The 21,459-nt window shown below is 48.3% G+C and overlaps 1 protein-coding gene across 20 annotated transcripts in view; it reads left to right on the top strand.

The window, feature by feature from the left end:
- Positions 1 to 5,079: 5,079 nt before the first annotated feature.
- The window catches only part of Abcc8 (ATP binding cassette subfamily C member 8), a 76,821-nt gene continuing 60,441 nt past the window's right edge, over positions 5,080 to 21,459 (top strand). For all 20 annotated transcript variants that reach the window (XR_007342353.1, XR_007342356.1, XR_007342354.1 and 17 more), the window contains exons 1-6: positions 5,080 to 5,322; positions 6,618 to 6,759; positions 10,144 to 10,265; positions 15,184 to 15,350; positions 17,018 to 17,260; positions 18,143 to 18,331. Coding sequence is in view for 11 of the 20 variants with exons in the window: in XM_048788437.1 (XP_048644394.1) it covers positions 5,175 to 5,322; positions 6,618 to 6,759; positions 10,144 to 10,265; positions 15,184 to 15,350; positions 17,018 to 17,260; positions 18,143 to 18,331 (1,011 nt within the window). In the remaining 9 variants the exon portion in view is untranslated. The remainder of the gene's footprint in view (positions 5,323 to 6,617; positions 6,760 to 10,143; positions 10,266 to 15,183; positions 15,351 to 17,017; positions 17,261 to 18,142; positions 18,332 to 21,459) is intronic.

Raw genomic sequence — 21,459 nt, 5'->3', positions numbered from 1 at the left:
CTTCCTTCCTTCCTTCCTTCCTTCCTTCCTTCCTTTCTTTCTTTCTTTCTTTCTTTCTCTTTTCTCTTCTTTTGGTAAATGTATGATGCTATTGTTTTCCAGCCAAACTATAAGTCCCCAGGGCATCACTGGCAAGCAGTTGGGATATCCACCCTTATTGTCCCTTACCAGAGACATCAATGTAGACCACATGGTTCTTAAACTTCAGCGTGCATTGGAATTACCTGTAAGATTTGTTAATTACTGGAGGACGGATTTTTAGGACTCTACCATCAGAGTATCAGATTTAGTAGGTTTGGCACAGGCCTGAGAATTGGCATTTCTAACATTTTCCCAGCTAATTTTACTGGCCCAGGGACCATAATTTGAGAGATACTAGTACTGAAAATGCGCGGGTTCTAGGCCAAGCTGAACTTGGGTTCCAACTCAAGTTCTGCATCTTATTCCCTGTGTGAGCTAAGGCAAGTCCCTCGGGCTCTCTGGATCTCAGTTTCCTAAGGACACACTAATACTCACTTTGCAGGGTTATAGAAGAAACCTGTTGGTATATAGCAGTTGCTTCATCAGTGCCTAATTACTGATTACAGGCCGAAGAGCTCACAACTGAGCCAGGCTACCACTAGGGGAGCAAGCCACATCCCCACACCACCTTCTCTGCCTCATCCTGCCATGGACTTGCTCTTGACAAAACTTCTCCAGGCCCTGTCCTCTGTCTCATGGTCTATCTCTCTCCCACCCTTCCCACTTAGGTCTCTGTTTGCCAGAGTGGAGAAGTCATTCTTTGATCAAGCACCAGAGAGAAGGGACTCTCTCCCTCCTCCCACACAGAATCACTCATAGTGGTGAGAGTGTCTACACCAAAATCATAAAGCAATTTATGCCAGTACACAAGTGTCTTAGTCCATTCTGTTTGCTATAACAAAAATGTCATAAACTGAATGACTTATAAACAATAGGAATTTATTTCTCACAGTTTTGGTAACTTGGAAGTCCATGATGAAGTTGACAAGTGATTCAGTGTCAGGTGAGGGCCCACTTTCTCATAGAGTGCTGTCTTCTCCCTGTAAGCCCACATGGTGGAAGGAGCAAATGAGCTCCCTGGGGCCTCTTTTATCAAGGCACTAATCCCATTCATGAGGGTGTTGCCTTGATGACCTAACTATCTCCCAAACATCCCACCTACTAATATCTAATCCTAACAGGATGGGGGCATAAAAATTCACTCCATTGCTACAGGAAGTTATAGTACATATCATATATCAGCCCGCACTCAACTAACCAAGTCTAGGTAAGAACAGGGGACACACTCTGCAGACTTTGCTTCCAGATAATCCCCACCACCGCCCACCACATTATACCCTCTTCCAACTGGCTAGCTCCCACTCTCCTTCATGCCTCGCTGGTTTACTCCACCCCTGTTTCTCCAAAAGATGGAGGAAACTGGACTCTGTCCATCTACTCAGCTAGGTAACCTTGGGCAGTTTTCCTCTCTACCTGGTTCTCATCTATATCATGATGATCATATCACCTGCCTTAAAGAGAGAAGGTGACCAAGCAAGGTAACATAATGAAGGATTTGACCCTAGGTAGGACCTCAATCAAATTTTAAAAATCAGCAAGGGTCTTGGGATTTCAGGAAGGAAGCCCTCAGCTGCTCTGAAGGTGAGAAAGTTTGACTCCAGGGTCTACTGCATGCCATGATTTCTCATATACATGAGGGGGTTGTTATTCTTAGCCAGCCCCTTGGCAAAATGAAAACCTGGGCCAGAGTTAGTGGCCTGGATTCTCCCTCTCATTGGCCTGCTGGGTAGGTGTGGCCTCCAGCAGGCTGCAAGCAAAAGGCTGGCAAATTGCTTCATAAATCCCTTCTAGCTCTGATGTTGTTCAGGCCTTAGTGCCATGGTCACTGGCACACCCAGGTGACCAGACAGGGAAGGCTAAGAATTCTTAAAGGGAGGTACCCTTGCTCAGAGCAAACTCCCAGTGTCTGACCTTCATTCAGCTCTCTGCAAGAGAAGCAGGAGGACATCACTGGAGGTGCAAAAGCTCCAGAGACTCAGGGCCTACAGAGACATGTGTTGCTCCATTAGGAACATCAATTCTTTCATGAGGCTCATGAGTCTCCACATCTGTGTCTTGGAGATTTTCATATCAGTATGCACCACTCTACCTCATTCCCACAGTATGGACAATACCGTAGCCCCTACCAATGAGCATTTGAGTTGATTCCAAGATTACAACCCATATAGCAGAGGAATCCTTTCATGCCTCCTTCTGCACCCGACTCCACACTTAACAGAGTAACTCTTGCATTCATGCAGTGGGCAGTGTGGTAGGTTGAATCACTTTAGGACTAGGTGCAAGGAAAAGTGGAATTTGTCCATAGTCACATAGTAATTTTGTGCTAGAGATGGCAAACCCAGATCCCTGAGGATGCAGATGCTCTCTTTAGGAACAGATGATGGTCCCTGACTAGTCCTTTACACTTGGGTCCACCTTGGGCTGGACTGGACTTTTGTTTACTCTAAGTGGCCCAGAAGAAACAAGTGTGTGGTTTGTGCCAGACATTTCATGGCTAGGGAGAGATCATTAACTAACCCTTGGAGATTGGGGAGCTGCTAGGGAATAAAGTAGGTCGTACCATCTTCCCAACTTAGAAAGCCCATTCATGTCTATGATCTCCTTTTAATACTCTGAGGTCTGTATTATTATTTTTTTCCACTCAGAGATGGGGATCTGAAGTACAGAATAGTGATTTGTCCAAAATCACACAAACAGTAATGGTGGAGCTCTTGTTCTTTAAAAATAAATATACTGGGCTGGGGATGTGGCTCAAGTGGTAAGGCGCTCGCCTGGCATGCACGGGGCACTGGGTTCGATCCTCAGCACCACATAAAAATAAAATAAAGATGTTGTGTCCACCGAAAACTAAAAAATAAATATTAAAACATTATTTCTCCCCCCCCTCTCTCTCACACACACACACACACACACAAATAATAATAATAATAAATATACTATATGGTCACATGTTGCTTAACAATGGAGGCATAGTATCTAAAAAAATGCATCATTAGGCAATTTCATCATTGTATGAACACCATAGTGTGTGCTTACACAAATTAAGATGGCTATAACATCACTAGGCAATATAATCTTATGGGACCACTGTCATATATGCAGTCCCTACTAAAATGTAGTTATGTGATAGATGATAATGCTAACTAAAAAGAAACACTGCATGGCTGAAATCCTGAAAAACTGAAATTATACCTACAAAAACAAATAACATTACAGAAAGTATGAAAAAATTGGAAAAGCCTAAAAGAAAAAAAAAATCCTGATAGATGACCATGGACATGTCATCTGATTTCTCTGAACCTCAGTTGTCTCATTTTAAAAGAAAGGGAATGAAAGTAACACCCACAATACTGGTAGCTAATACACATCCTAATCCACTTCCAGGTCTGAGCTACCCCTGCAGCCTCAAATTCAAACATGCCTATTTTGTATGGTGTCTGAAATCACAGGACATGTATAATGCGGTTTCTTGCTTTATCTCATAAACTTTGTGTTTAGCTCCACAGATTCGGCTGTATTTCAGTGGTTACATTTTCCTAGGTTAATGAACTCTTATCCCTAGTGCTGGACATTTACTGCCACCAAGTTTTCATTATTTTAGTTGATGCTGCAAGAAACATCTTTCTGCTTCAGAGAGATTCCCAAAAGTCAGTGACCATCTGAAGTCTTGAGGTCCTGAGCCCCTGACCTCCCAGGGCTGTGCACCCAGTCCCCTGCCTTCTGTCCCAATGTCTGGCTAGACTTGCCTGACAATGTGATGGAAATGCTCAGGGGTCTCTGACCAACCTCGGCACATGTTCAGAGAAGCTTGCAGAAATGGGCTAAAGGGTCTTCTCTTAATCCTTCCTGAGATTATGTGGAATATGTGCCTTTATGCTCCATACCCCTAACCATTCCATATCCTTTCTATATGAAGGTGTGTGTGTGTGTGTGTTTCTAGTTTTTGATTTGTTTTGCCACATTACTATGAGAATCTCTTCCCAAAAGCAGGAAGGCACAACATTGCCATTACAATTTTGCCACATCCTTGAACCTGCAAGGCCTGTCCCAGGTCAAGTTAAGAACTTCAGTCCTGCGGGTAGCGATGCTGCTCAGTGGTAAAGTGCATGCCTAGCATACATGAAGCCCTAGGTCTGATCCCCAACACTTCAGAAAAAAAGAGGTGACAGTAAGAATCCAGTTGTTTTTCACTGCCTCACAACTCTCTGGCCAGATACATGTCTACAGCACCTCTTTTTCAGCCTGGGATTAGCACTTGTTCTACCCATTCTCTTGCCAGTCCTTGTAAAATTGTAATGTATTTGAGGCATGAGCAAAGAAGGGGGAATGAAGGGAATCTGAGAAGCTGGATTCGAGCAATGTTTCTCAGCTTGCAGGCAGTGGGACCTTGGGTCAGTCATGTAATCTTCCTGGGCCTCATTTTTCTCATCAGAAAAATGGAAGCGACTTCAACTAGTTAACAGGAGTGTTGAGAGATCCCTGTGGAAAAGCCTTGGATAGGCTGTAAAGTACCTTCCGGACCAAGAGCCTGGGACCATTTTTGAAAATTTCCAAGTGCCCTCCTAAGTTCTTCACAGCTTTTCTCATCCATACAGGGTGGGGACTTGTGCCACTCTATGCCCACGGGGACCCTCAGATCTCACTACATCCATTGGAGCCATACTCAGGTGAGTTTACACTCGGGACCCCAATCTCACGCTCCTGGGGCCCATAAGGACCCTCCTCCGGTCTTTTGCATCCCCCACACTCCCACTGAAACACGAGCGTGCCCCACCCCGCCTGCCCTGCCTCTCCCCCAGCGCACGCGCGCAGAGGGGCACTCACAAAGCGACCCCCGCACACATCTGGGCGCGCGGGCCGACACAGTGGGGACGCCTGCGAGGGTGCGGCGGGGCTGTGGGGCTCCGCGCTGCCCCGGCCAGGCGGCGCAGCAGGGCGGGTGGGGGGAGGGAGCGCCGGCGGGGCGGGGCGGGGCCCGCGGTGGGCGGAGGGGGGTGCTGACGGCTGGCTGGGCGGCGGAGCTGCGAGGGACCGAGGCGCGGGAGACGCGCGGAGCCATCCGGAGCCGGAGCCGAGCCCGCACCCGCGCCGCCATGCCCCTGGCCTTCTGCGGCAGCGAGAACCACTCGGCCGCCTACCGGGTGGACCAGGGCGTCCTCAACAACGGCTGCTTTGTGGATGCACTCAACGTGGTGCCGCATGTCTTCCTGCTCTTCATCACCTTCCCCATCCTCTTCATCGGTGAGCGCGCGGCGAGCGGCGGAGGAGGGGAGGGATAGAAGAGGAGGCGGAGAAGGAGGCGCTGCGCGCCGCACCGCCCGCGTCCCCTTGCGGTCCTGCGACCGCCTCTCGCCTCTCTCTTGGGGTCCCCTGCTCTGTGCCCCGCCCGCCGTTCCCGACAGTCGCACACCGGCGCATCCTTCACCTCCTGGGGTGTCCCCGAATAGAAGCCAAACACTGCGGACTTTTCCTGACCCTCAGGGATCCCCAAGTTTTGCCTCCTCAGGGCCAAAGCTGGGTGGAGAAAGGGCAAAGCAGAGGTCTTCGTAAGGGAAGGAAGGTTGGGAGGGGTTCAGCTGCACCCTCAGTGGTGCTGTGTAGGGAGCCGGGTCACCCCTCCCCCAAGGCATGCTCCCTGTCAGCCACAGCTGGGCCCTGGGAGGAGGACAGGCTGTGCTTCCAAGACCGGAATGGAGGCCCAGAGAGCCCCGCGCTTTACCAAGGCTGGGCCAGACAGTGGTCGGTAGCCTCTGACAGTCCCGGGGCTGACCGTGCCCTGGGTTAGGAGGGGCAGGAGCTAGGGATTCAGATCCCCATCCAGGGCGCGTGTCTCCAGAGTGCAACTTCTCCAGCTCAGTGCCAAGCAGCTCTGAGTGGAGACTTGCAGCGACCCCGGTGGCCCCCAGTGTGATTGCTTAAAATCCCTCTGTGAAGTTGGGCTCCACAATTGGGGCAACCCTTGAGTGCGTCTTCACTCCGGTCTTCTTTATCTCTCCAAGACCTTGAATCGCCTCAGCCAGTCAGCTTTGTCAACACAGAGTGTCCCCTCCTTCCCCAGAACGTGTTCATTCATTTTAAGAAAAATAGTATATCTTAAAATTCATATACAGATTTGAGGAAGAAAGGAAAGAAGGTCACAAAATTAAATTTAAACAGAAATTGCTGTAGAAGTAAATTACTAGTTATTGACCAAGATAACAAAGATAGGAAAGAAACACAATACTTGCTAACATCTGTATCAAAAATTTTAAAAAAAGAAATAGCATTTATACTTCTATTCTTGACCTGATGACCTATCATACAAGAATCCAACATACAAAATGGGTACCTGTACAGGATGAGCCTGCTGTGATCCAGGCTTTGTGCTTATATATTTAGTTCGTGTGGTGTGTACCAGCCTTGGGGCTCCTCATGAACAGGTGAACTAATATGTACCTCACCCTGCTGTGAACCAAGTGCCCAAGAACGCTAGTGGGGCTCATGCACCCTCCTTCAGGTGGGCCAGACTTCTTACCTGTTACTGTCTCTCCCTACAGGATGGGGCAGTCAGAGCTCCAAGGTGCACATCCACCACAGCACGTGGCTCCATTTCCCAGGGCACAATCTGCGCTGGATTCTGACCTTCATGCTGCTTTTTGTACTGGTGTGTGAGATTGCAGAGGGCATCCTGTCTGATGGGTGAGTGACTGTGGACTCAGGGTAGTGGATCTGCTCCAGGATGCTCTGGAAAGGCCCAGGAGACCCCACCACACCTGCCTTCCATGAACCGGTATCATTTGCTATTAAATCTAGCAACTCTTTACTTAGCATAAAGTGTACAAAGATTTCTCTGCCAGGCATTACACACACACATGAGACCCAGGCCCTGTCCTCAGTCCTGGAGGATAGAGGGAACAGAGATGTGTATGCCAACACTTAGTGAAATAATGCTAGAGCTTATTAGAATGTCTCAACTCCTATAAAAGATACCAGACCTCTTCCACAAGCTGCAGTTGCTATCTTCTTAGGGTGGGGTGGGGGGAGACTAAGTGTGTCACTCGCTCTTTCTTAAGGCCTTTCCTTGGTTCTCAGTTGCTCAAAAGATGCAGCCCCTGCCTCTCACCTCATTCCCAATAGCCTTTTCCCTGCACCCACTTTTCTTGTGGGCCTCATATCCTATGTTTCACTCTTAGCTACTGCACAGGTGATACTGTATGTTGAAGTTTGGACCTAACTGCAAAACCATCTCCAGAGTCAGAAAGGCCTCTGGCTTAGAATCTGGTTCTTATTCATCTTTGTATTCACAGTGCAAGACACATGAAGGCTCCACAAACATTTTTTAAGCCCTTAGAAAAATAAATAAAATCATGTTACAAGTACATACTCTGAGAGGAGTGGGGAAGGCAATGTTGGAAGAGCTCTGTGGTTGAGGGGCTTTGGAGCTGAGCCTGGAGAGATGGCTAGGGTCCCACAAGCAGAGGAGTAAAGGGGAGGGAGGGCATCAGTGCTGGGGAGGAAGGGAGGAGGAACAAAGCCACCTGTGCTGTAGCAGAGGTCAAGGCCTTGAGGAAAGGTGGGCATGGAGAGAAGGTCTTTGAGCTAGAGGCTAGAGGGGAGTGGGGCTGAGTAAGGAAAACAGGTAGGTGTGAGGAGTGATGCAGGCTAGGCACTGAGCACATACAAGGGAGCGGTGGAGGCTGAGACTTGGAAATAGGGCTGGGCATCTTGGAAGGGCTTCAAAACCCACACTGCCTGTTTGGGTTGGATTTGATCAGCAGTTTGCAGCAGAAGAGGAATATTATCAGTATAGCATTTTTAGGTAGAAGCCCAAGGGCTGTCCAAGGCAGGTTGGAGATTGGCAGAAGCTAGAAGTGGAAACAGCCATGGGAGGTGATTGCAGTAGTCTAGGTGAGAGATAACTGCAACCGGAAACAGTATGTCAGCAGTGAGGAACAGAAGAGGAAATGGAGCAGTCATCTCACTGAGGCACAGTGGAAAAGTCTGCAAGGCACAATGGCTGCCTGGTGAGGGGATGGTTCAGGGGAAGGACATCTGGCTTGAGAATCTGAGGTCCAGTGCCTCTGAGCTGAAATCAGATTATGCCCAAACTTGACTTTTACCAGCCCTGCCTGGTTCCTGCAGCTGATCTGGAGCCCCCACTCACACGTCCTCACCATCCCCATCCCAACCCCCTGGCCAATATTCATGCATCCAGGCACCAGCAGTGATCACTATGATACCTGCTTGCCTTTGGGGCAGGAGCTCCTCCTGATGATCAAATTCCCCAGACGGGCAAGAAGACCGTAGGGCATACTGCATACTGCTACCTAACTAGCAGGTGACAAGTCTTCCTCCCCCCTCCACCCCAGCACACTTTCTAAAGCAGCCTAAATGCTACAGAGGGGAGGGATGCCTGTGGGCCCTTAGTCCAGAAGTACTCATGGGATTTTAATTAGCCAGGGTGACCAAGAAAGCACCCTGCCCATGAGGAAGGAAAACCTGGGTGTTCTACTGCTCTGAACCAGCTATGGGACTTTGGCAAGTCATCTAGCCTTTCTGAGCCTCTCTTTCTCTTCCAGTGAAAGCATCACAACCCCTGGCTTTTCTGCTTCCAAAAAGTATAGAGGATGAAATTAGAGAATGGATAGGCTACAAGTCCAGAGTGACAGAGCCCTGGGCAGATGGTGTATTACTAGAACATGGGAGACTCCTTCCTGCAGGTTATCAAGATCCCCTCTTGTGTGTGGCTGCATCTGTACCTCAAACCAGCCCAATGCAAATGACTGCCTCCCCAGGGCACAGGTCAGCTCCTGAGCTGGGTATTACCTATCTTTGTGGGCTCACACTCCTGAGCAGCAAACATGAAAGAAATGCACAGAAAATGAACAAACAGCAGAAGTTGAAGACCCTGCCCTGTGTTATCCCCTATCCACTCCAGTCTGAGTCTTCAGACCTACCTGGAAATTTAGGGGGCAAGTGGGAGTGGGGGCTGGTTAAGGCAGTGGTCTTCAAACTCTAGTTTGGTTAGACTAGACTTCCTAGTCAAACAGAAACTCTGGTCATGGTGGCCTCCTCCTGATGCCAGCTTCTCCAGGGAAGGGGCCCTTGGCACACTAGATTGAAAGACCAATGCAAGTTAGGGCACCCAGAGGCAGTTGGCTGAAGTAAGTCCTCTGGGAATGAAGAAGGTTCCCAACACAGTGAGAGCAGAAAGAGGAGGCTCCGGCAATGTTGGAAAAGCAGCTGGAAGCCACATCATGTGGGCCTTTGGTGCCAAGCTGAGCCAAGCCAGTTTTGACATCCACAGAGGAGCACAATCAAACTAGCTAAAGTGACCCTCATCTCCAGACTTGGGGAAGACTGAGGTTTGGGAGAAGGCTCAGGCTCCCTATGGGGTTACCACCAGGTCTGAGTCCCCCATCCCAGAGGCCTCTGTGAATTAAAGTGGGGAGGGCATGAGCTGGCAGTGACTGGATGTCTTTTGTCTCTCTATGCCTCAGTTTCCTCAACCATAAAATGGAGAGACTAACAGTGCCCATTTCATGGGGTTTTACGAAGGTTACGTGAGTTAATGGCCATCGAGTGCTCAAACCATGCCTAGCACAGAGTAAATGCTCAACAAATATTGACACTTGCCAGTGTCATCCCATCACCAGTGCTGACCTGTGCCACTCATGTTCAATGGAGCAGTTGCTAAGTGAGCTGGGATGCACAGGCCCCTGTGCTGCCCACAGGACCTCAGGGACAGGGACCCAACTGTGTTCACTCCAAGGAAGTGGTTCCAGCCTTCACAGTGGCCACTGCCAAAGCTCCGCAACATGAACTCAGGGAGAGAGGCTCATGAATCCCAAGACCTGAACACGGAGCCCTCGGAGCTTTGCTTCTGCATTCCTGGGTCCTCAGCTAATGGCTGCTTGGGGTATGGGCTGTGCAGAACTGCCAGAATATGAAGTGGAGCTGTGGTCATCATCCGAGGCCCTACTGTGTGCTGAGCAGTAAGCCCAAGGCCTGGGTTCTCTACTGGAATATTCACCATATCCACATCCTCTCACTCCTTCTCTTTCTCTCTCTCCCCCATCTCAGGGTGACGGAATCCCGCCATCTTCACCTGTACATGCCAGCTGGGATGGCGTTCATGGCTGCTGTCACTTCCGTGGTCTACTATCATAACATCGAGACCTCCAACTTCCCCAAGCTGCTGATCGGTAGGGGAGGAGGGGGCATCTTCATTTATTCCTTCAGATAATGTTTTGCTGAGGACTTATTGTGTGCTGGGCACTGTTCTGGGTGCCAGAGATTCAGAAATGAAATAGAAAAGATCTGCCTTCACGGAGCTTACAGTCTGATGACAAAGACAGTAATGAACAAATAGGTGGTGGCATACTGTGAAGAAAATCAAGCTGGGTAAGGGTAGAGAGTGATGGCAGCATCGCTATCTACAAAAGGTGGTCAAGGAAGCTCAGCCAAGAGTGAGCGTGTAGATATTTGGGGAAAGGGTGTTCCATGCAGGGGAACAGCCAGCACAAAGTCCTTCTGATAAGAACGAACTTGGTAAAGAGGCCAGCGTGGGCTCAGCCCAACAAGCAGGAGCAAGAGTAAAGGAGGTGAGGTCAGGGGCCAGGAAAGGAGTAGGGAGACTCCCAGGGGAGACCTGAGCTCCTGGTGATAGTGGTGCTAATAACCAATATGGCACAGAAGAAGGGCTTGGGGGTTGGCCCAGAATCAAGTTTTGAGTTTGGGGCATGTTGAGTTTACCACGTCTCTGAGACAGCCAGCTCCAGGGTTGAGTGGGTTGTTGATCAAAGAGTTGGCATTCAGAGGGAGGTCAGGGCAGGAGATACATTCAGCCATGGTGGGTCTAAGGCATCTAATGCTTGAGCCTGAATGAAATCATCTGGAGAGAGAAGAGAAAGACCCCGGGACCAGAGCCTGAGGTTTGCCAGCACTTAGAGACTCAGGAAGCAGTGCCCACTTGCAAGTTCTGACTTCACAGTGACTGCTGGACTTTATCAAGTGTGCACTGTGGTTCCAGGCTCGGTGCTGCCCTTACTTGCCTGTCTGTCTTCATTCCCACGACTAGCTCTGTTGTTGCTGGTAGCATCCTTGTGCTACACAAGCAGACATAAAACTCAGAGCGGTTAAAATTAATACCAGTACTCACTGAGGACTGACCATAGGCCAGGCTCTTTCCTAAGCATTTAATCGTTACAGCTCTATGAGGTAGGTCCCACTAGTGCTTCCCCTTTACAGATCAGAAAATTGAGGCTCAGAGGTTAAGTGATTTGCACCAGTTTACCCAGCTCATCAGGTGGCGAAGCTGCAACTTGACATCTACACAGCCTCCAGTTTCTGTTCCTCAGGCTACATCCTTTGGGCCAAACTTATAAAGCCAAAGATCTGCCTCTGTGCAGGCTTAGCCTAGGTATCAAAGACCAGGGCTAAACATCTGGCAGTTGGAGGGTCAGACTGAGATTTTTAGGAATCACAGCATTTAATCAATATCAGAATCTAGAATACTCTGTGCTAAGCCAATGACATTGCTGTGTCATTGGGAGGCAAAGGTGTTTTGTGAGCTAGTCACAGGGCACCCTTCCTGTGTGAGGTGGGATCTGAGCTCCATCGGGATCATCCACATGATCACCCCAAGATTTCCATGTGAGTGTGGATGGGGACTTGGAGAAGGAGGGTAAGAGGGTTCAGAGAGCCCCCTGCTCCAGTTTCTGAAGCAGTTCCTCATCTACAGAGAGCCCTGCATTAACCACCAGGGCCTGGCTGACTGGTGCCCCCTGGCAATACGCCCTCAGCATCTGGTGATTTCATTTTCTCATTCTCCAGCAAGCATGTGATGCTCTCTCTTTAAAGCACAAATTGCCACTCATGGATGGATTAGTCCTTTCCCAAGGAACTAGGACTTTCTCCCTCCATCTCCTTGTTTGGAGTTTGGCCACTTGAAAAGAGGCTCCATAGAGGCAGAAAAGTGAAGGAGATGCACCTAGGAACTACAGGGATGAGGGCAGTGGATATTAGGGAAATAACCAATCCTCTAAGGAGCTGATGTCTGGTCACAGGTCTGGAATCCATAGGAAAGTGAACCATGATGTGGCTCATGTTATTCCATGAAAGAATCATTGTCCTGAGACTCCAAATGAGGCCAAGGAAAAAGTCTATGGGAAAAGACATGCTTGAGCTGAGAGCTGGACCTAGGAGCACTCTTCAGTGCTTCAGGCAGCGTCAACAGCATGGGCAAAGGCCCTGAGGCAGTACAAACAAAGCCTAGTAGGGAATCTGGAAGAAAAAAGGTAGTTGGAGTAGAGAACAGAAGTGAGCTGAGCTTTGAAGCTTGGAGCTGCAGGTGAGGCCTACACCAGGCAGGGCCTCAAAGGATACACCACTGGCATGGGTCTTTGTTGGAAGAGCAAAGGGAGTCCATTGAGAGTAGTGGGGGGAGGTGGGTTACCATATGCATAACATAAAATTTACCATTTTAGTCACTGTTAAGCATTCAGTTCCGTGACATTATGTAAATTCACTTTGTTTCACTCCTATCACCATTGTCCATCCTCAGAAAATCTTTGCATCTTCCCAAACTAAAATTCTAGACTCATTAAACAACAGCTCCCCATTCTTCCTCGCCTCAGCCTTGGGCAACCACCATTCTACTTTCTGTCTCTGTGAATTTGACTCCTCCAGGAACTGACCTCAGTGGAATCATGCATTGTTTGTCCTTTTGTGATCGGCTTATTTCCCTTAGTGTAAGATATTCCAGGTCCATCCGTGTTGTCACATGTGTGATAATTTTCTGCCTTCCAAAGGCTGAGTGATATTCCAATGGATGGAGACTCCATATTGTGATACCCATCCATCATCAGTGCACATTTGGGTTGCTTCCACCTCTTGACTATTACGCATAATGTTGCTGTCAACATGGGCACATTGAGGTGTTTTAAAGGTGACCATGTTTATTGCTTTATGGAAGCCATATTGGAGGAGGGGAAGTGGGGGAACCAGTGGGGGGCTCTTGAAGTGGTTCAGAGGAGACAGATGGTGGCCTGGGATGGACAGCAGTGGGGAGATTCAATGTATTGGGGAGTAAAACTGAACTTGGTAGGGAGGGGTGCCGAACAGAGAGAGAGGAAGTGGGGAGCAGGAGGGTTCAGGGGAATCCAGAGCTTAGAGCTCACCGGCAGCCCCCTCTCAACACCTCTTTCTCCTGAACATTTCCCTCTTCTCTCAGTCAAGCACTAAGCATTTGCTGAGTGCTGCTATGTGTGGCTTGGCACTGCAGGACAGGACCGTGGACATGACTCTGGGCTTGGCCCTGGGTCCACCACTGACCCCCTCTGTGACCTTGAATGAGACCCTCAGGCTCTCTGAGCCTCAGTTTCCTAATCTGGGCAGGAACAACAACCCTACCTAAGCCACAGTGTTGTTAAGAAGATCAAATCGGACCACATCTGTTAAGTGTCAGGGCAAGACCACGTAAGGCACATTTTCAAGTCTCAGCCCCACTTGGCAGCCTTCATCAAGGCTGGGAGGTCCTGATGCCTGAGAGAAAATCTGTTGGGAGAGTAGAGTCATGGAGGCAGGGGAAGGCCTCCTGCTGTAGATTCCTTGTGACTTAGAGCCCAGACCAAGCTTTGAGGGACAAAATTGCAGCCCTGAGGGGTTCTGCCCCACTATCCTTGTGCCTGACCCAAGGACCTAGACAGAGTCAGCCCTTCTGGGCATGCTGAACCCTGGTGGTACAGTGGGGCCCAATATTTTGACCTGCTTCTCAGTCCAGGGTAAGACTGGACAGATCTCTGCTTTTGTCCCCAGGAGCAGGCCTGGCATCCCTGGGATGGTGAGCAGGCAGCAGGTCTCCTTCACTCACTGAAGGGCACCTCAAGAGAAGCTCTAGAAGTCTGGGGCTGACCTTATTGCATATGACGGTAGGAACAGGGAGGGCAGGGGCTTCCAATGCCAAAGCACCTCTAAAGATGACATAACTAGCTGTTGCTGGTGTTTTCCCCCCAAGCTGATAGTGGATTAGGGGGAGGGATGATAATTTGTGATAGAATCCACAGATAGTTTCTAATGTTCACTTGGCCCCAAATCTGAAATCTAAAGAAAATAAAAATGTCAACAGTTGATGTCCAAAGAGCATCATTATATGCCAGGCTCACTGTGCTAAACACTTTCCTTATGTTGCTCCAACAGCCTTCAAAGTAGTGCTATTATTATCCCCATTTAATGGATGAGGAAACTGAGGCATAGAGGGGTTGCATGCCTACTCCAAAGCCACACAGCAGTTATGCTACAGGATCGGAACCCATGCATATCTGGCCACAGACCTCTAACCACTCTGCTGCACTGCCTTACAGGACTGTGACTTATTTTTTCCTGCGTCCCCTACCTCCCAGGCTTACAAGGAGCATCATGCTGTGGTGGGCTCTGAACTGTGAGGACAGTGACCTGAGCCCTCACCCTCTCTCTGCCAGGAACAGGCAGCAATTTTGCAACAGTCACCTCCTCTCTCTAGGCCTTAGATTCCTCATCTTTAAAGCAAACAGGCTGCATTGAATGACTTATAAGAGCTCTCCGGCTTGGAAATTCAACTGGGAAGTTGTTACAGCAGGGAGCATATGTGTATGACCTCTGGTATTAGAGTAGCTCTGCCATTTAATGGCTTTGTGACCTTGGATCAGTTACCTAACTTTTCTGAGCCTCAATTCCTTTGATAAATTGGGGGTGACAGCAATGCTTTCCTTACAAGGTTATTGTGAGAAATAAATGAGATCATGTGTTTAAAGTGCTCACTTGGCATGGTGCCTATAACGTAGTTAAATTCAACATATAATCTTCCTATTCTCATTATTATTTAAGGGAGATTCATCTGACCAGTTTGACTTATGACCTCATTCATGGTTTTGAACATTGCCTGTCATAAACATACTTCACGTCAAAGGGACACACTCTGGTATAGTCATACCTGCACGTTCCCTCATCACAAATGTGTGCACGCACACCTCTGCCTCCCCTACATGTCATTCTTGTTCCTCTCCCACATAGTTGCACACACAAGTGCTCATACATGTGAACTTGCACATACAACCTCCATGTTGTCCTATCTCTCCTTGTTAGCCCTGCTCATCTACTGGACCTTGGCCTTCATCACCAAGACCATCAAGTTTGTCAAGTTCTACGACCACGCCATTGGCTTCTCGCAGCTGCGCTTCTGCCTCACCGGGCTGCTGGTGATCCTGTATGGGATGTTACTTCTCGTGGAGCTCAATGTCATCAGGGTGAGGGTAAGCAAGCCACCTGAGAACAACCTGGGTCAGGGTGGGAAGTGGGTGGTGGTCTGACTGCTGTGAGACCCTTAGGTTTAGCCCCTACCCTGCAGCTTGGCCAAGACCAAGAAGTAGCCAGCTTGCTTCAGCTGCCCCAAAAGGGGAGGGGAGGTTGGGGGGAGAGGTGTCAGGAGAGCCTTTTCACTGGCCCAGTCCTTCTAGTCCAGGCCCCCCAAGGGGTGGGGGGCGAGGACATGGTTAGCTGAGGTTAAAGAATGGGTTGACTCCCACAGAGAGGAAAAAAAAAACACTTCCTGCGCTGTCTTCTCCCAGTTTCTTTATCTCAGGGTTGTTGGTGCTTAAATGTATTCATAGAGTCATACATATGTATGAATGGGTAGCCGTGACTGCGCACATGTCTTGTGTTTGGTTCTCCTGTGTCTTCCCACCCCCTTCCTTCTCTCTTCTCCACCCCAGACTCCGACCTTCTCCTCCCTCTGCCCCTGTCCCCACCTTCCTGCATAGCTCAGATGAACAATCCTGTTTCTTTCCATACTGTGTTTTTATTCACATAATACCCCTCATCAATCTAAATAAATATCTATTCAGTATTGTTTTGCTCCACTTGTATAAAATGTATACACTTTTCCCCTTTATTTTATAAAAATCACATCATATTATACAATTGTTTTCTGCATCATGCTTTTCTCACCCAACAAATATCACTTAAGATGCCTTCTAACACACCGATACAGTGAGTGCCATTTTCTTAATGGCAGCATAACAGACCATCAGGTAGATGAGCTGTAATTTATTCAGTTTTCACCCTACTGATAGACTTTCACTTTGTTGCCAAGTTCTTGCCTTCACAGACAATGGTGTATTGAAATACTTGTATCTTTATGTATCGTTGCTTTTATTTCTATGGGAAAGAGTCCGAGGAGTGGAATTTCTGGCTCAAAGGGTCTGTGTGTTTTAAATTTTAATCAATATTGCATATTGCCCATCCAGAAAGTCTGCAGTCCAACTGCAATGAATGAGAATACCTTTTCCCACCCTCCAGAAAGGGTGGTGGCCCTTTCTCATCTGGGCCTTCCATGAGTCTAAAGGGTTACTTTAATTTTCATTTCCCTGGTTCCTTTGCTCTTGGTTGGTGATCCAGGGGAAACAAAGCCCCTTACATTCCCACCCTCGGGCTGACCTTCACAGCAATCCTGGAAGCAAGTTCCACCCCCGTAGAGGCGGAGAAACACTGTCCATGAGGCCTGTCCAAAAATACCTTGCTAGTATGTGGAGGAGGAAGGACTGGAACCTGCTCTGCATAACTTCAAGTGCTGTGAACTCCAAATGAAACACCACGGTGCCCTCAGATCTGTGGGCACCATATTATCTCATTGACAGTATATGGGAGACCCCTGTTTTTCCCCAACCCAGCCTAGACCCAGGCCAGCCCAGCCAATGGGATTCAGAATGGACCTCAGTGAATAGCTACAAAGTGAGAAGGCCCTGGCATCAGTGGTCCAGAGGTGTTGAGGAATCCTTCTCCTGGAAATAATCACAGGCCAGAGATGGCCACGTCCATTAGAAGTCAAATGTGGGATGTCACAGCCCTGATCCTTGATGGGCAAAGTTGGGGGTGGTGAGGAGCTGCACTTATCCATTCCCCATGGCCTTGTGCTCCACAGAGATACATCTTCTTCAAGACACCAAGGGAGGTAAAACCCCCTGAGGACCTGCAGGATCTGGGGGTGCGCTTCCTACAGCCGTTCGTGAACCTGCTGTCCAAGGGCACCTACTGGTGGATGAATGCCTTCATCAAGACAGCCCACAAGAAGCCCATTGACCTGCGAGCCATCGGGAAACTGCCCATCGCCATGAGGGCCCTCACCAACTACCGACGGCTCTGCGAGGCCTTTGATGCCCAGGCGGTCAGTGGGGTGTGACCACACCATCCATTCCCTGCACACCAGTTTAGAGTGACAGGCAGGGACCTCAGAAAACATCAGGTCAAATCCCTGGTAGGAAACCTGGGGAAACTGAGGTCCAGTGAAAGAAAGAGGATTGTCCTGAGTCACAGTAAACCAGGGACAAGTCCAGTACTAAAAATTCATAGGATGGTCACAATTGGAATGGCCCTTACAATTTAGATAGGTCATCTGGTTCAACATCCTCACTGTGGATGGGGAAACTGAGGCCTGGTAAGAAAAGTGATCCCATTGAACTCCCCTGTGCTTCATGCTCTTCCCTCTGGAGTTCATTGATTATAAGGGAGGGAATTTTCACCCAGTAGGGATGTAGGGCATTGGCTTGATCCCTACAATGACTATGAGTTTGGCCAGGCAGAGATCTCCCCATATCAGTGAGGAGGAAGCCGAAGCCCTGACAAAGGCCATGACCTGCCCAGAGCTGACCCACAGCTGGTAGGTGGCAGAACTAGTCTCCTGACTCCCAGTCCAGTGATCCTTTACACTGCCTCCACCCTGGCACCATGGGGACACCAAGACAGACATGGTGGTGGATGGTGATGAATGAATGTGGCACATGCCATGTCCTCATCAGAGAGTTCCCAACCAGCTGTGTGATCTTGATCAATCCTCTGACCTCAGTTTCCCTATCAAGACCCTGTTGGTGTTGATAGGACCCACCCCAACCATGCACTTAGTGATTTCTTCCTAGAGCTTACCTGTTTGTCAAGGATGTAACCATTGGATTTTCCCAGGAATCAGGAGCCAGGGGAATTCTGGGAGGCGGGGCTCTGTCATGAATGAGTCCCCGGCCACTCTGACCTGGCTATGGATCTCTCTGGGCAGCGGAAGGACGCACAGAGCACCCAGGGTGCCCGGGCCATCTGGCGGGCACTCTGCCATGCCTTCGGGAGGCGCCTGGTCCTGAGCAGCACTTTCCGTATCTTGGCTGACTTGCTGGGCTTTGCCGGGCCACTGTGCATCTTTGGGATTGTGGACCACCTTGGGAAGGAGAACCACGACTTCCAGCCCAAGGTAGGCTGCCCCTGGGTTAGGGCAGGGCACCTTTTAGAAGGCTTGTTTATCTCACAGCTGTCTACACAGCTGTGCATGAGATTGCAAGAGGCCATTGTACATATGCACAAAGCCCTCAGCAACATCCCCCTGCAGAGGATGCTCTGTATCTGGTCAACCAAAATGCCAAGAGGTGAACTTGTACTTCAAGAATCACATGACACTTGGCTTTGCTTACCCCACCATCATTGCCATTAACTGCTCCTCTTGCAAAGTCAATCAGAAAGTTGCAGGAAGTTCATGTGTTTGCCCTATGCCTAGAGCTCCTATGGTTTGTTATGTGTGTTATGTCCTGGTCCTCCTAATTGACTCAGAAAAAGTTTGCAGGACTCCGTCTTCTTCCATTCTGCTTCCCCTAGCTCTTGAAGTTCTGCAGGAGCATCTTGGAGACTGCTATTAAAGGGAAGGGATGAAGGAAGCCTCCAGGGTGGGGCTTTTTTCTCCTCAACTGCAAATTTCATTCAGAGTTTCCCCAGTTCTATTAAAATGTTGGACTTTTCCATTAAAGCTTCTCTTTAACAAAAGGTTCCATTGCTTAAACATACTTTAAACCTACTAGACTAGATGATGTCCAATGGTCTTTCCATCTTCAAAGATGCTACAAACTGAAATGTTTTGGACAAAAGAGAGGAGAATTTTTTCTGGGGTTTATTTTCCCTGCTTGAGGGCCAATGGCAGCCATTTTGGGAGCAGAGGGGTACTTTATTCTTTTCAGCCACTTAGGTTCAGATGACCACAAAATGAAAAACTTCTTGCACCTTATAAGACTCAAGGTTTTCTTTTCTCTGTGAAGAAGTCATTATAACATTTTAACCCAGACAGTCCAAAAGTGATGCAGAGAATTAATAAGTAGGACTCTTAATAATTTAAGACACTCCTTGTGTAATGTTAATTCATCTCACCAGTGCTAAACTTGCAGATTGCAGTTAATCCTCGGGAGGTATATGTTAATTTTTCTGGAGATATAATTAGTCAGCTGAGCATTCTTGGTCAGAAATATGAGATGTACCGAATCTGTTTGTCTGATTTATTCAGCAAATATTTATTGAAAGCTATTGTGTACCAGACCTAGCTGGGGCTATGAGAATATGGAAGCACTGGTTAGGACAAGGACTGTTAACAACAGTAACACCCACTTAGTGGCTGCTTAGTACATACCTCACTGTGCACAGGGGTCACCCATGTGTTATCTCATTGAATCTCTAAAAGAACCCTTTGGTTCTTTTGGGTTTCTTTTTTTAAAATAGATGTATTGGGGTATAATTACTATATCCATATTCATGAGATATGTATTCTTATCCCCATTTTACAGATCAGAAACTTGGGGTTCAGAGATGTTAAGTAGCTTTCTCCAGGTCTTTCAGCTAGTTAGTAACAGAGTCAGGATTTGAATCCATAGTCTGGACACTTTCAATCAAGTTCCTAAATTAACTGTTATCATCCAACCATAAACTTTGGCTTCAAGGGTTGTGAGGGAGAGAGAAATCTTTATAAAATATGTTTATGCTGTATGTTCCATATAACTATAAGGAGGATTACACATGAAACTGTGGAAAGAGGGAGTGACTAGTTCAGCCAGTGGTCATGGACAGCTTCACAGAGGAGAGGTGTTTGAATGGGACCTTGACAGGAGTTGGACATATGGGGAAATTTCTTATTCAATTAATAGTGTGAGAATTCATTTTGCTTACTTAAACTTTGATGGATTTTGAGGTCTTTTCTAGCCTTTGGAGCCTTTGGTCTTTACTTGGCCCAAAAAAGAAGGGGGAGTGGTCACTTTTCTTATCCACAGAAGTGTCAGCTTTAGTCTAACCATAAGCAACCCCAGAATACTCTCCATTGACAATCTTACAGCTACATGAAGCCAGTTGTTAATATTAGGGGGAAATGACAGGGGCCAGAGCCCTTATCAACTTGTTCACATCTTCTTCTTCTTCTTCCTGTGTTTCCTAAAACCCTTGGAGAATTCTTCAAAGGTGGAAGTGCATAGCAGGATATTCCAGAGATGGTGAGAACAACACTTAAACTTTTAGTTCATCTGAGCATTACCTTTGCCATCTCTTTTTCTCTTTATTTATCACAAACCCTAGGATTTATTGCTCTCTCATTGGAATGTTCTTGTCCCAGTTCCTTATCAACACATAAATCCCTCGGACAGATGGCCCTGCCTCAATGGCAGCAGGCTTTATCAGATTTAATATTTGTTCCCTGCAGCTCAAATACAATCAGCAAATTTCCGACATAGAAACGAGAGTTGAAAGTAAATACACTCTCCAACATCTGCAGAAAAGAGCGCTCAATGATGTGGTTGCCTGGGATATGGCTTGATTCTCATTCGGGCTTCTGAGTCCAGAAAATGGGGGAAAGGGGTCACTTACTGAGCTTATTTGATTCATCTCCCTGCTTCCCAGCAGGTCTAATGCAGAGTCAGGTGCTTTTCTGGTCCTATGAACCTATGAAGAAGGAAGCCCCCTAGCTATATGCTGGGTGGTGAACAGTGACTGGGTGAGAAAGCCCCACCTGAATCCATCCTACTGCAGGACACCCATTGTTTATTCCTTATCAGTGGCTGCCCTGTCCTCTCCCCACTTCCAGGACACCCAGTTTGGCAAGACACACTTGGCACTTGGCATCCACACAGATGAACCTCTCTGACTTCTTTAGTTACTGTTGTGACCTGACAGGTCGCTGATGCACCTCCCCCATCACTCCCTAGGGAAAGCTGGGATCCAGGCTGGACTCCGCCCATGATCTAGTTCTCTCCATCCCCCTCTCCTGCCCAACCCCCCACTCCCAATCTGTCACCTTGCCGAAGATGCCACTGATCTGGCTGGAGGGTGAGAGAACTGGATTCACGGAGAATTGCTGGTGTCTGAAACCTGCCAGCCCTGCTCAGGGCAGTCAGCTGAGCCAGAAAAAGAAAGAACAGTCTGGGTTGACCTAAGGGCCAAACCTCAACAGCCTAAAAACCTCATTGGGCAAATGTATAGGCTTGTGAATTGTGTGAGTGTGTTTCCAAATGAGCTCTATTTATAGTTTTATATGTGTGTTCTCCTTTGTCCCTCAGAGTACCTTTCTCCCCGCCCCTT

Source organism: Marmota marmota, unplaced genomic scaffold, assembly GCF_001458135.2.
Source record: "Marmota marmota marmota unplaced genomic scaffold, marMar, whole genome shotgun sequence".
Taxonomy (NCBI): domain Eukaryota; kingdom Metazoa; phylum Chordata; class Mammalia; order Rodentia; family Sciuridae; genus Marmota; species Marmota marmota.
The sequence above is the reverse complement of the archived record's forward strand: the minus strand, read 5'-3'. Positions and strand labels throughout refer to the sequence as shown.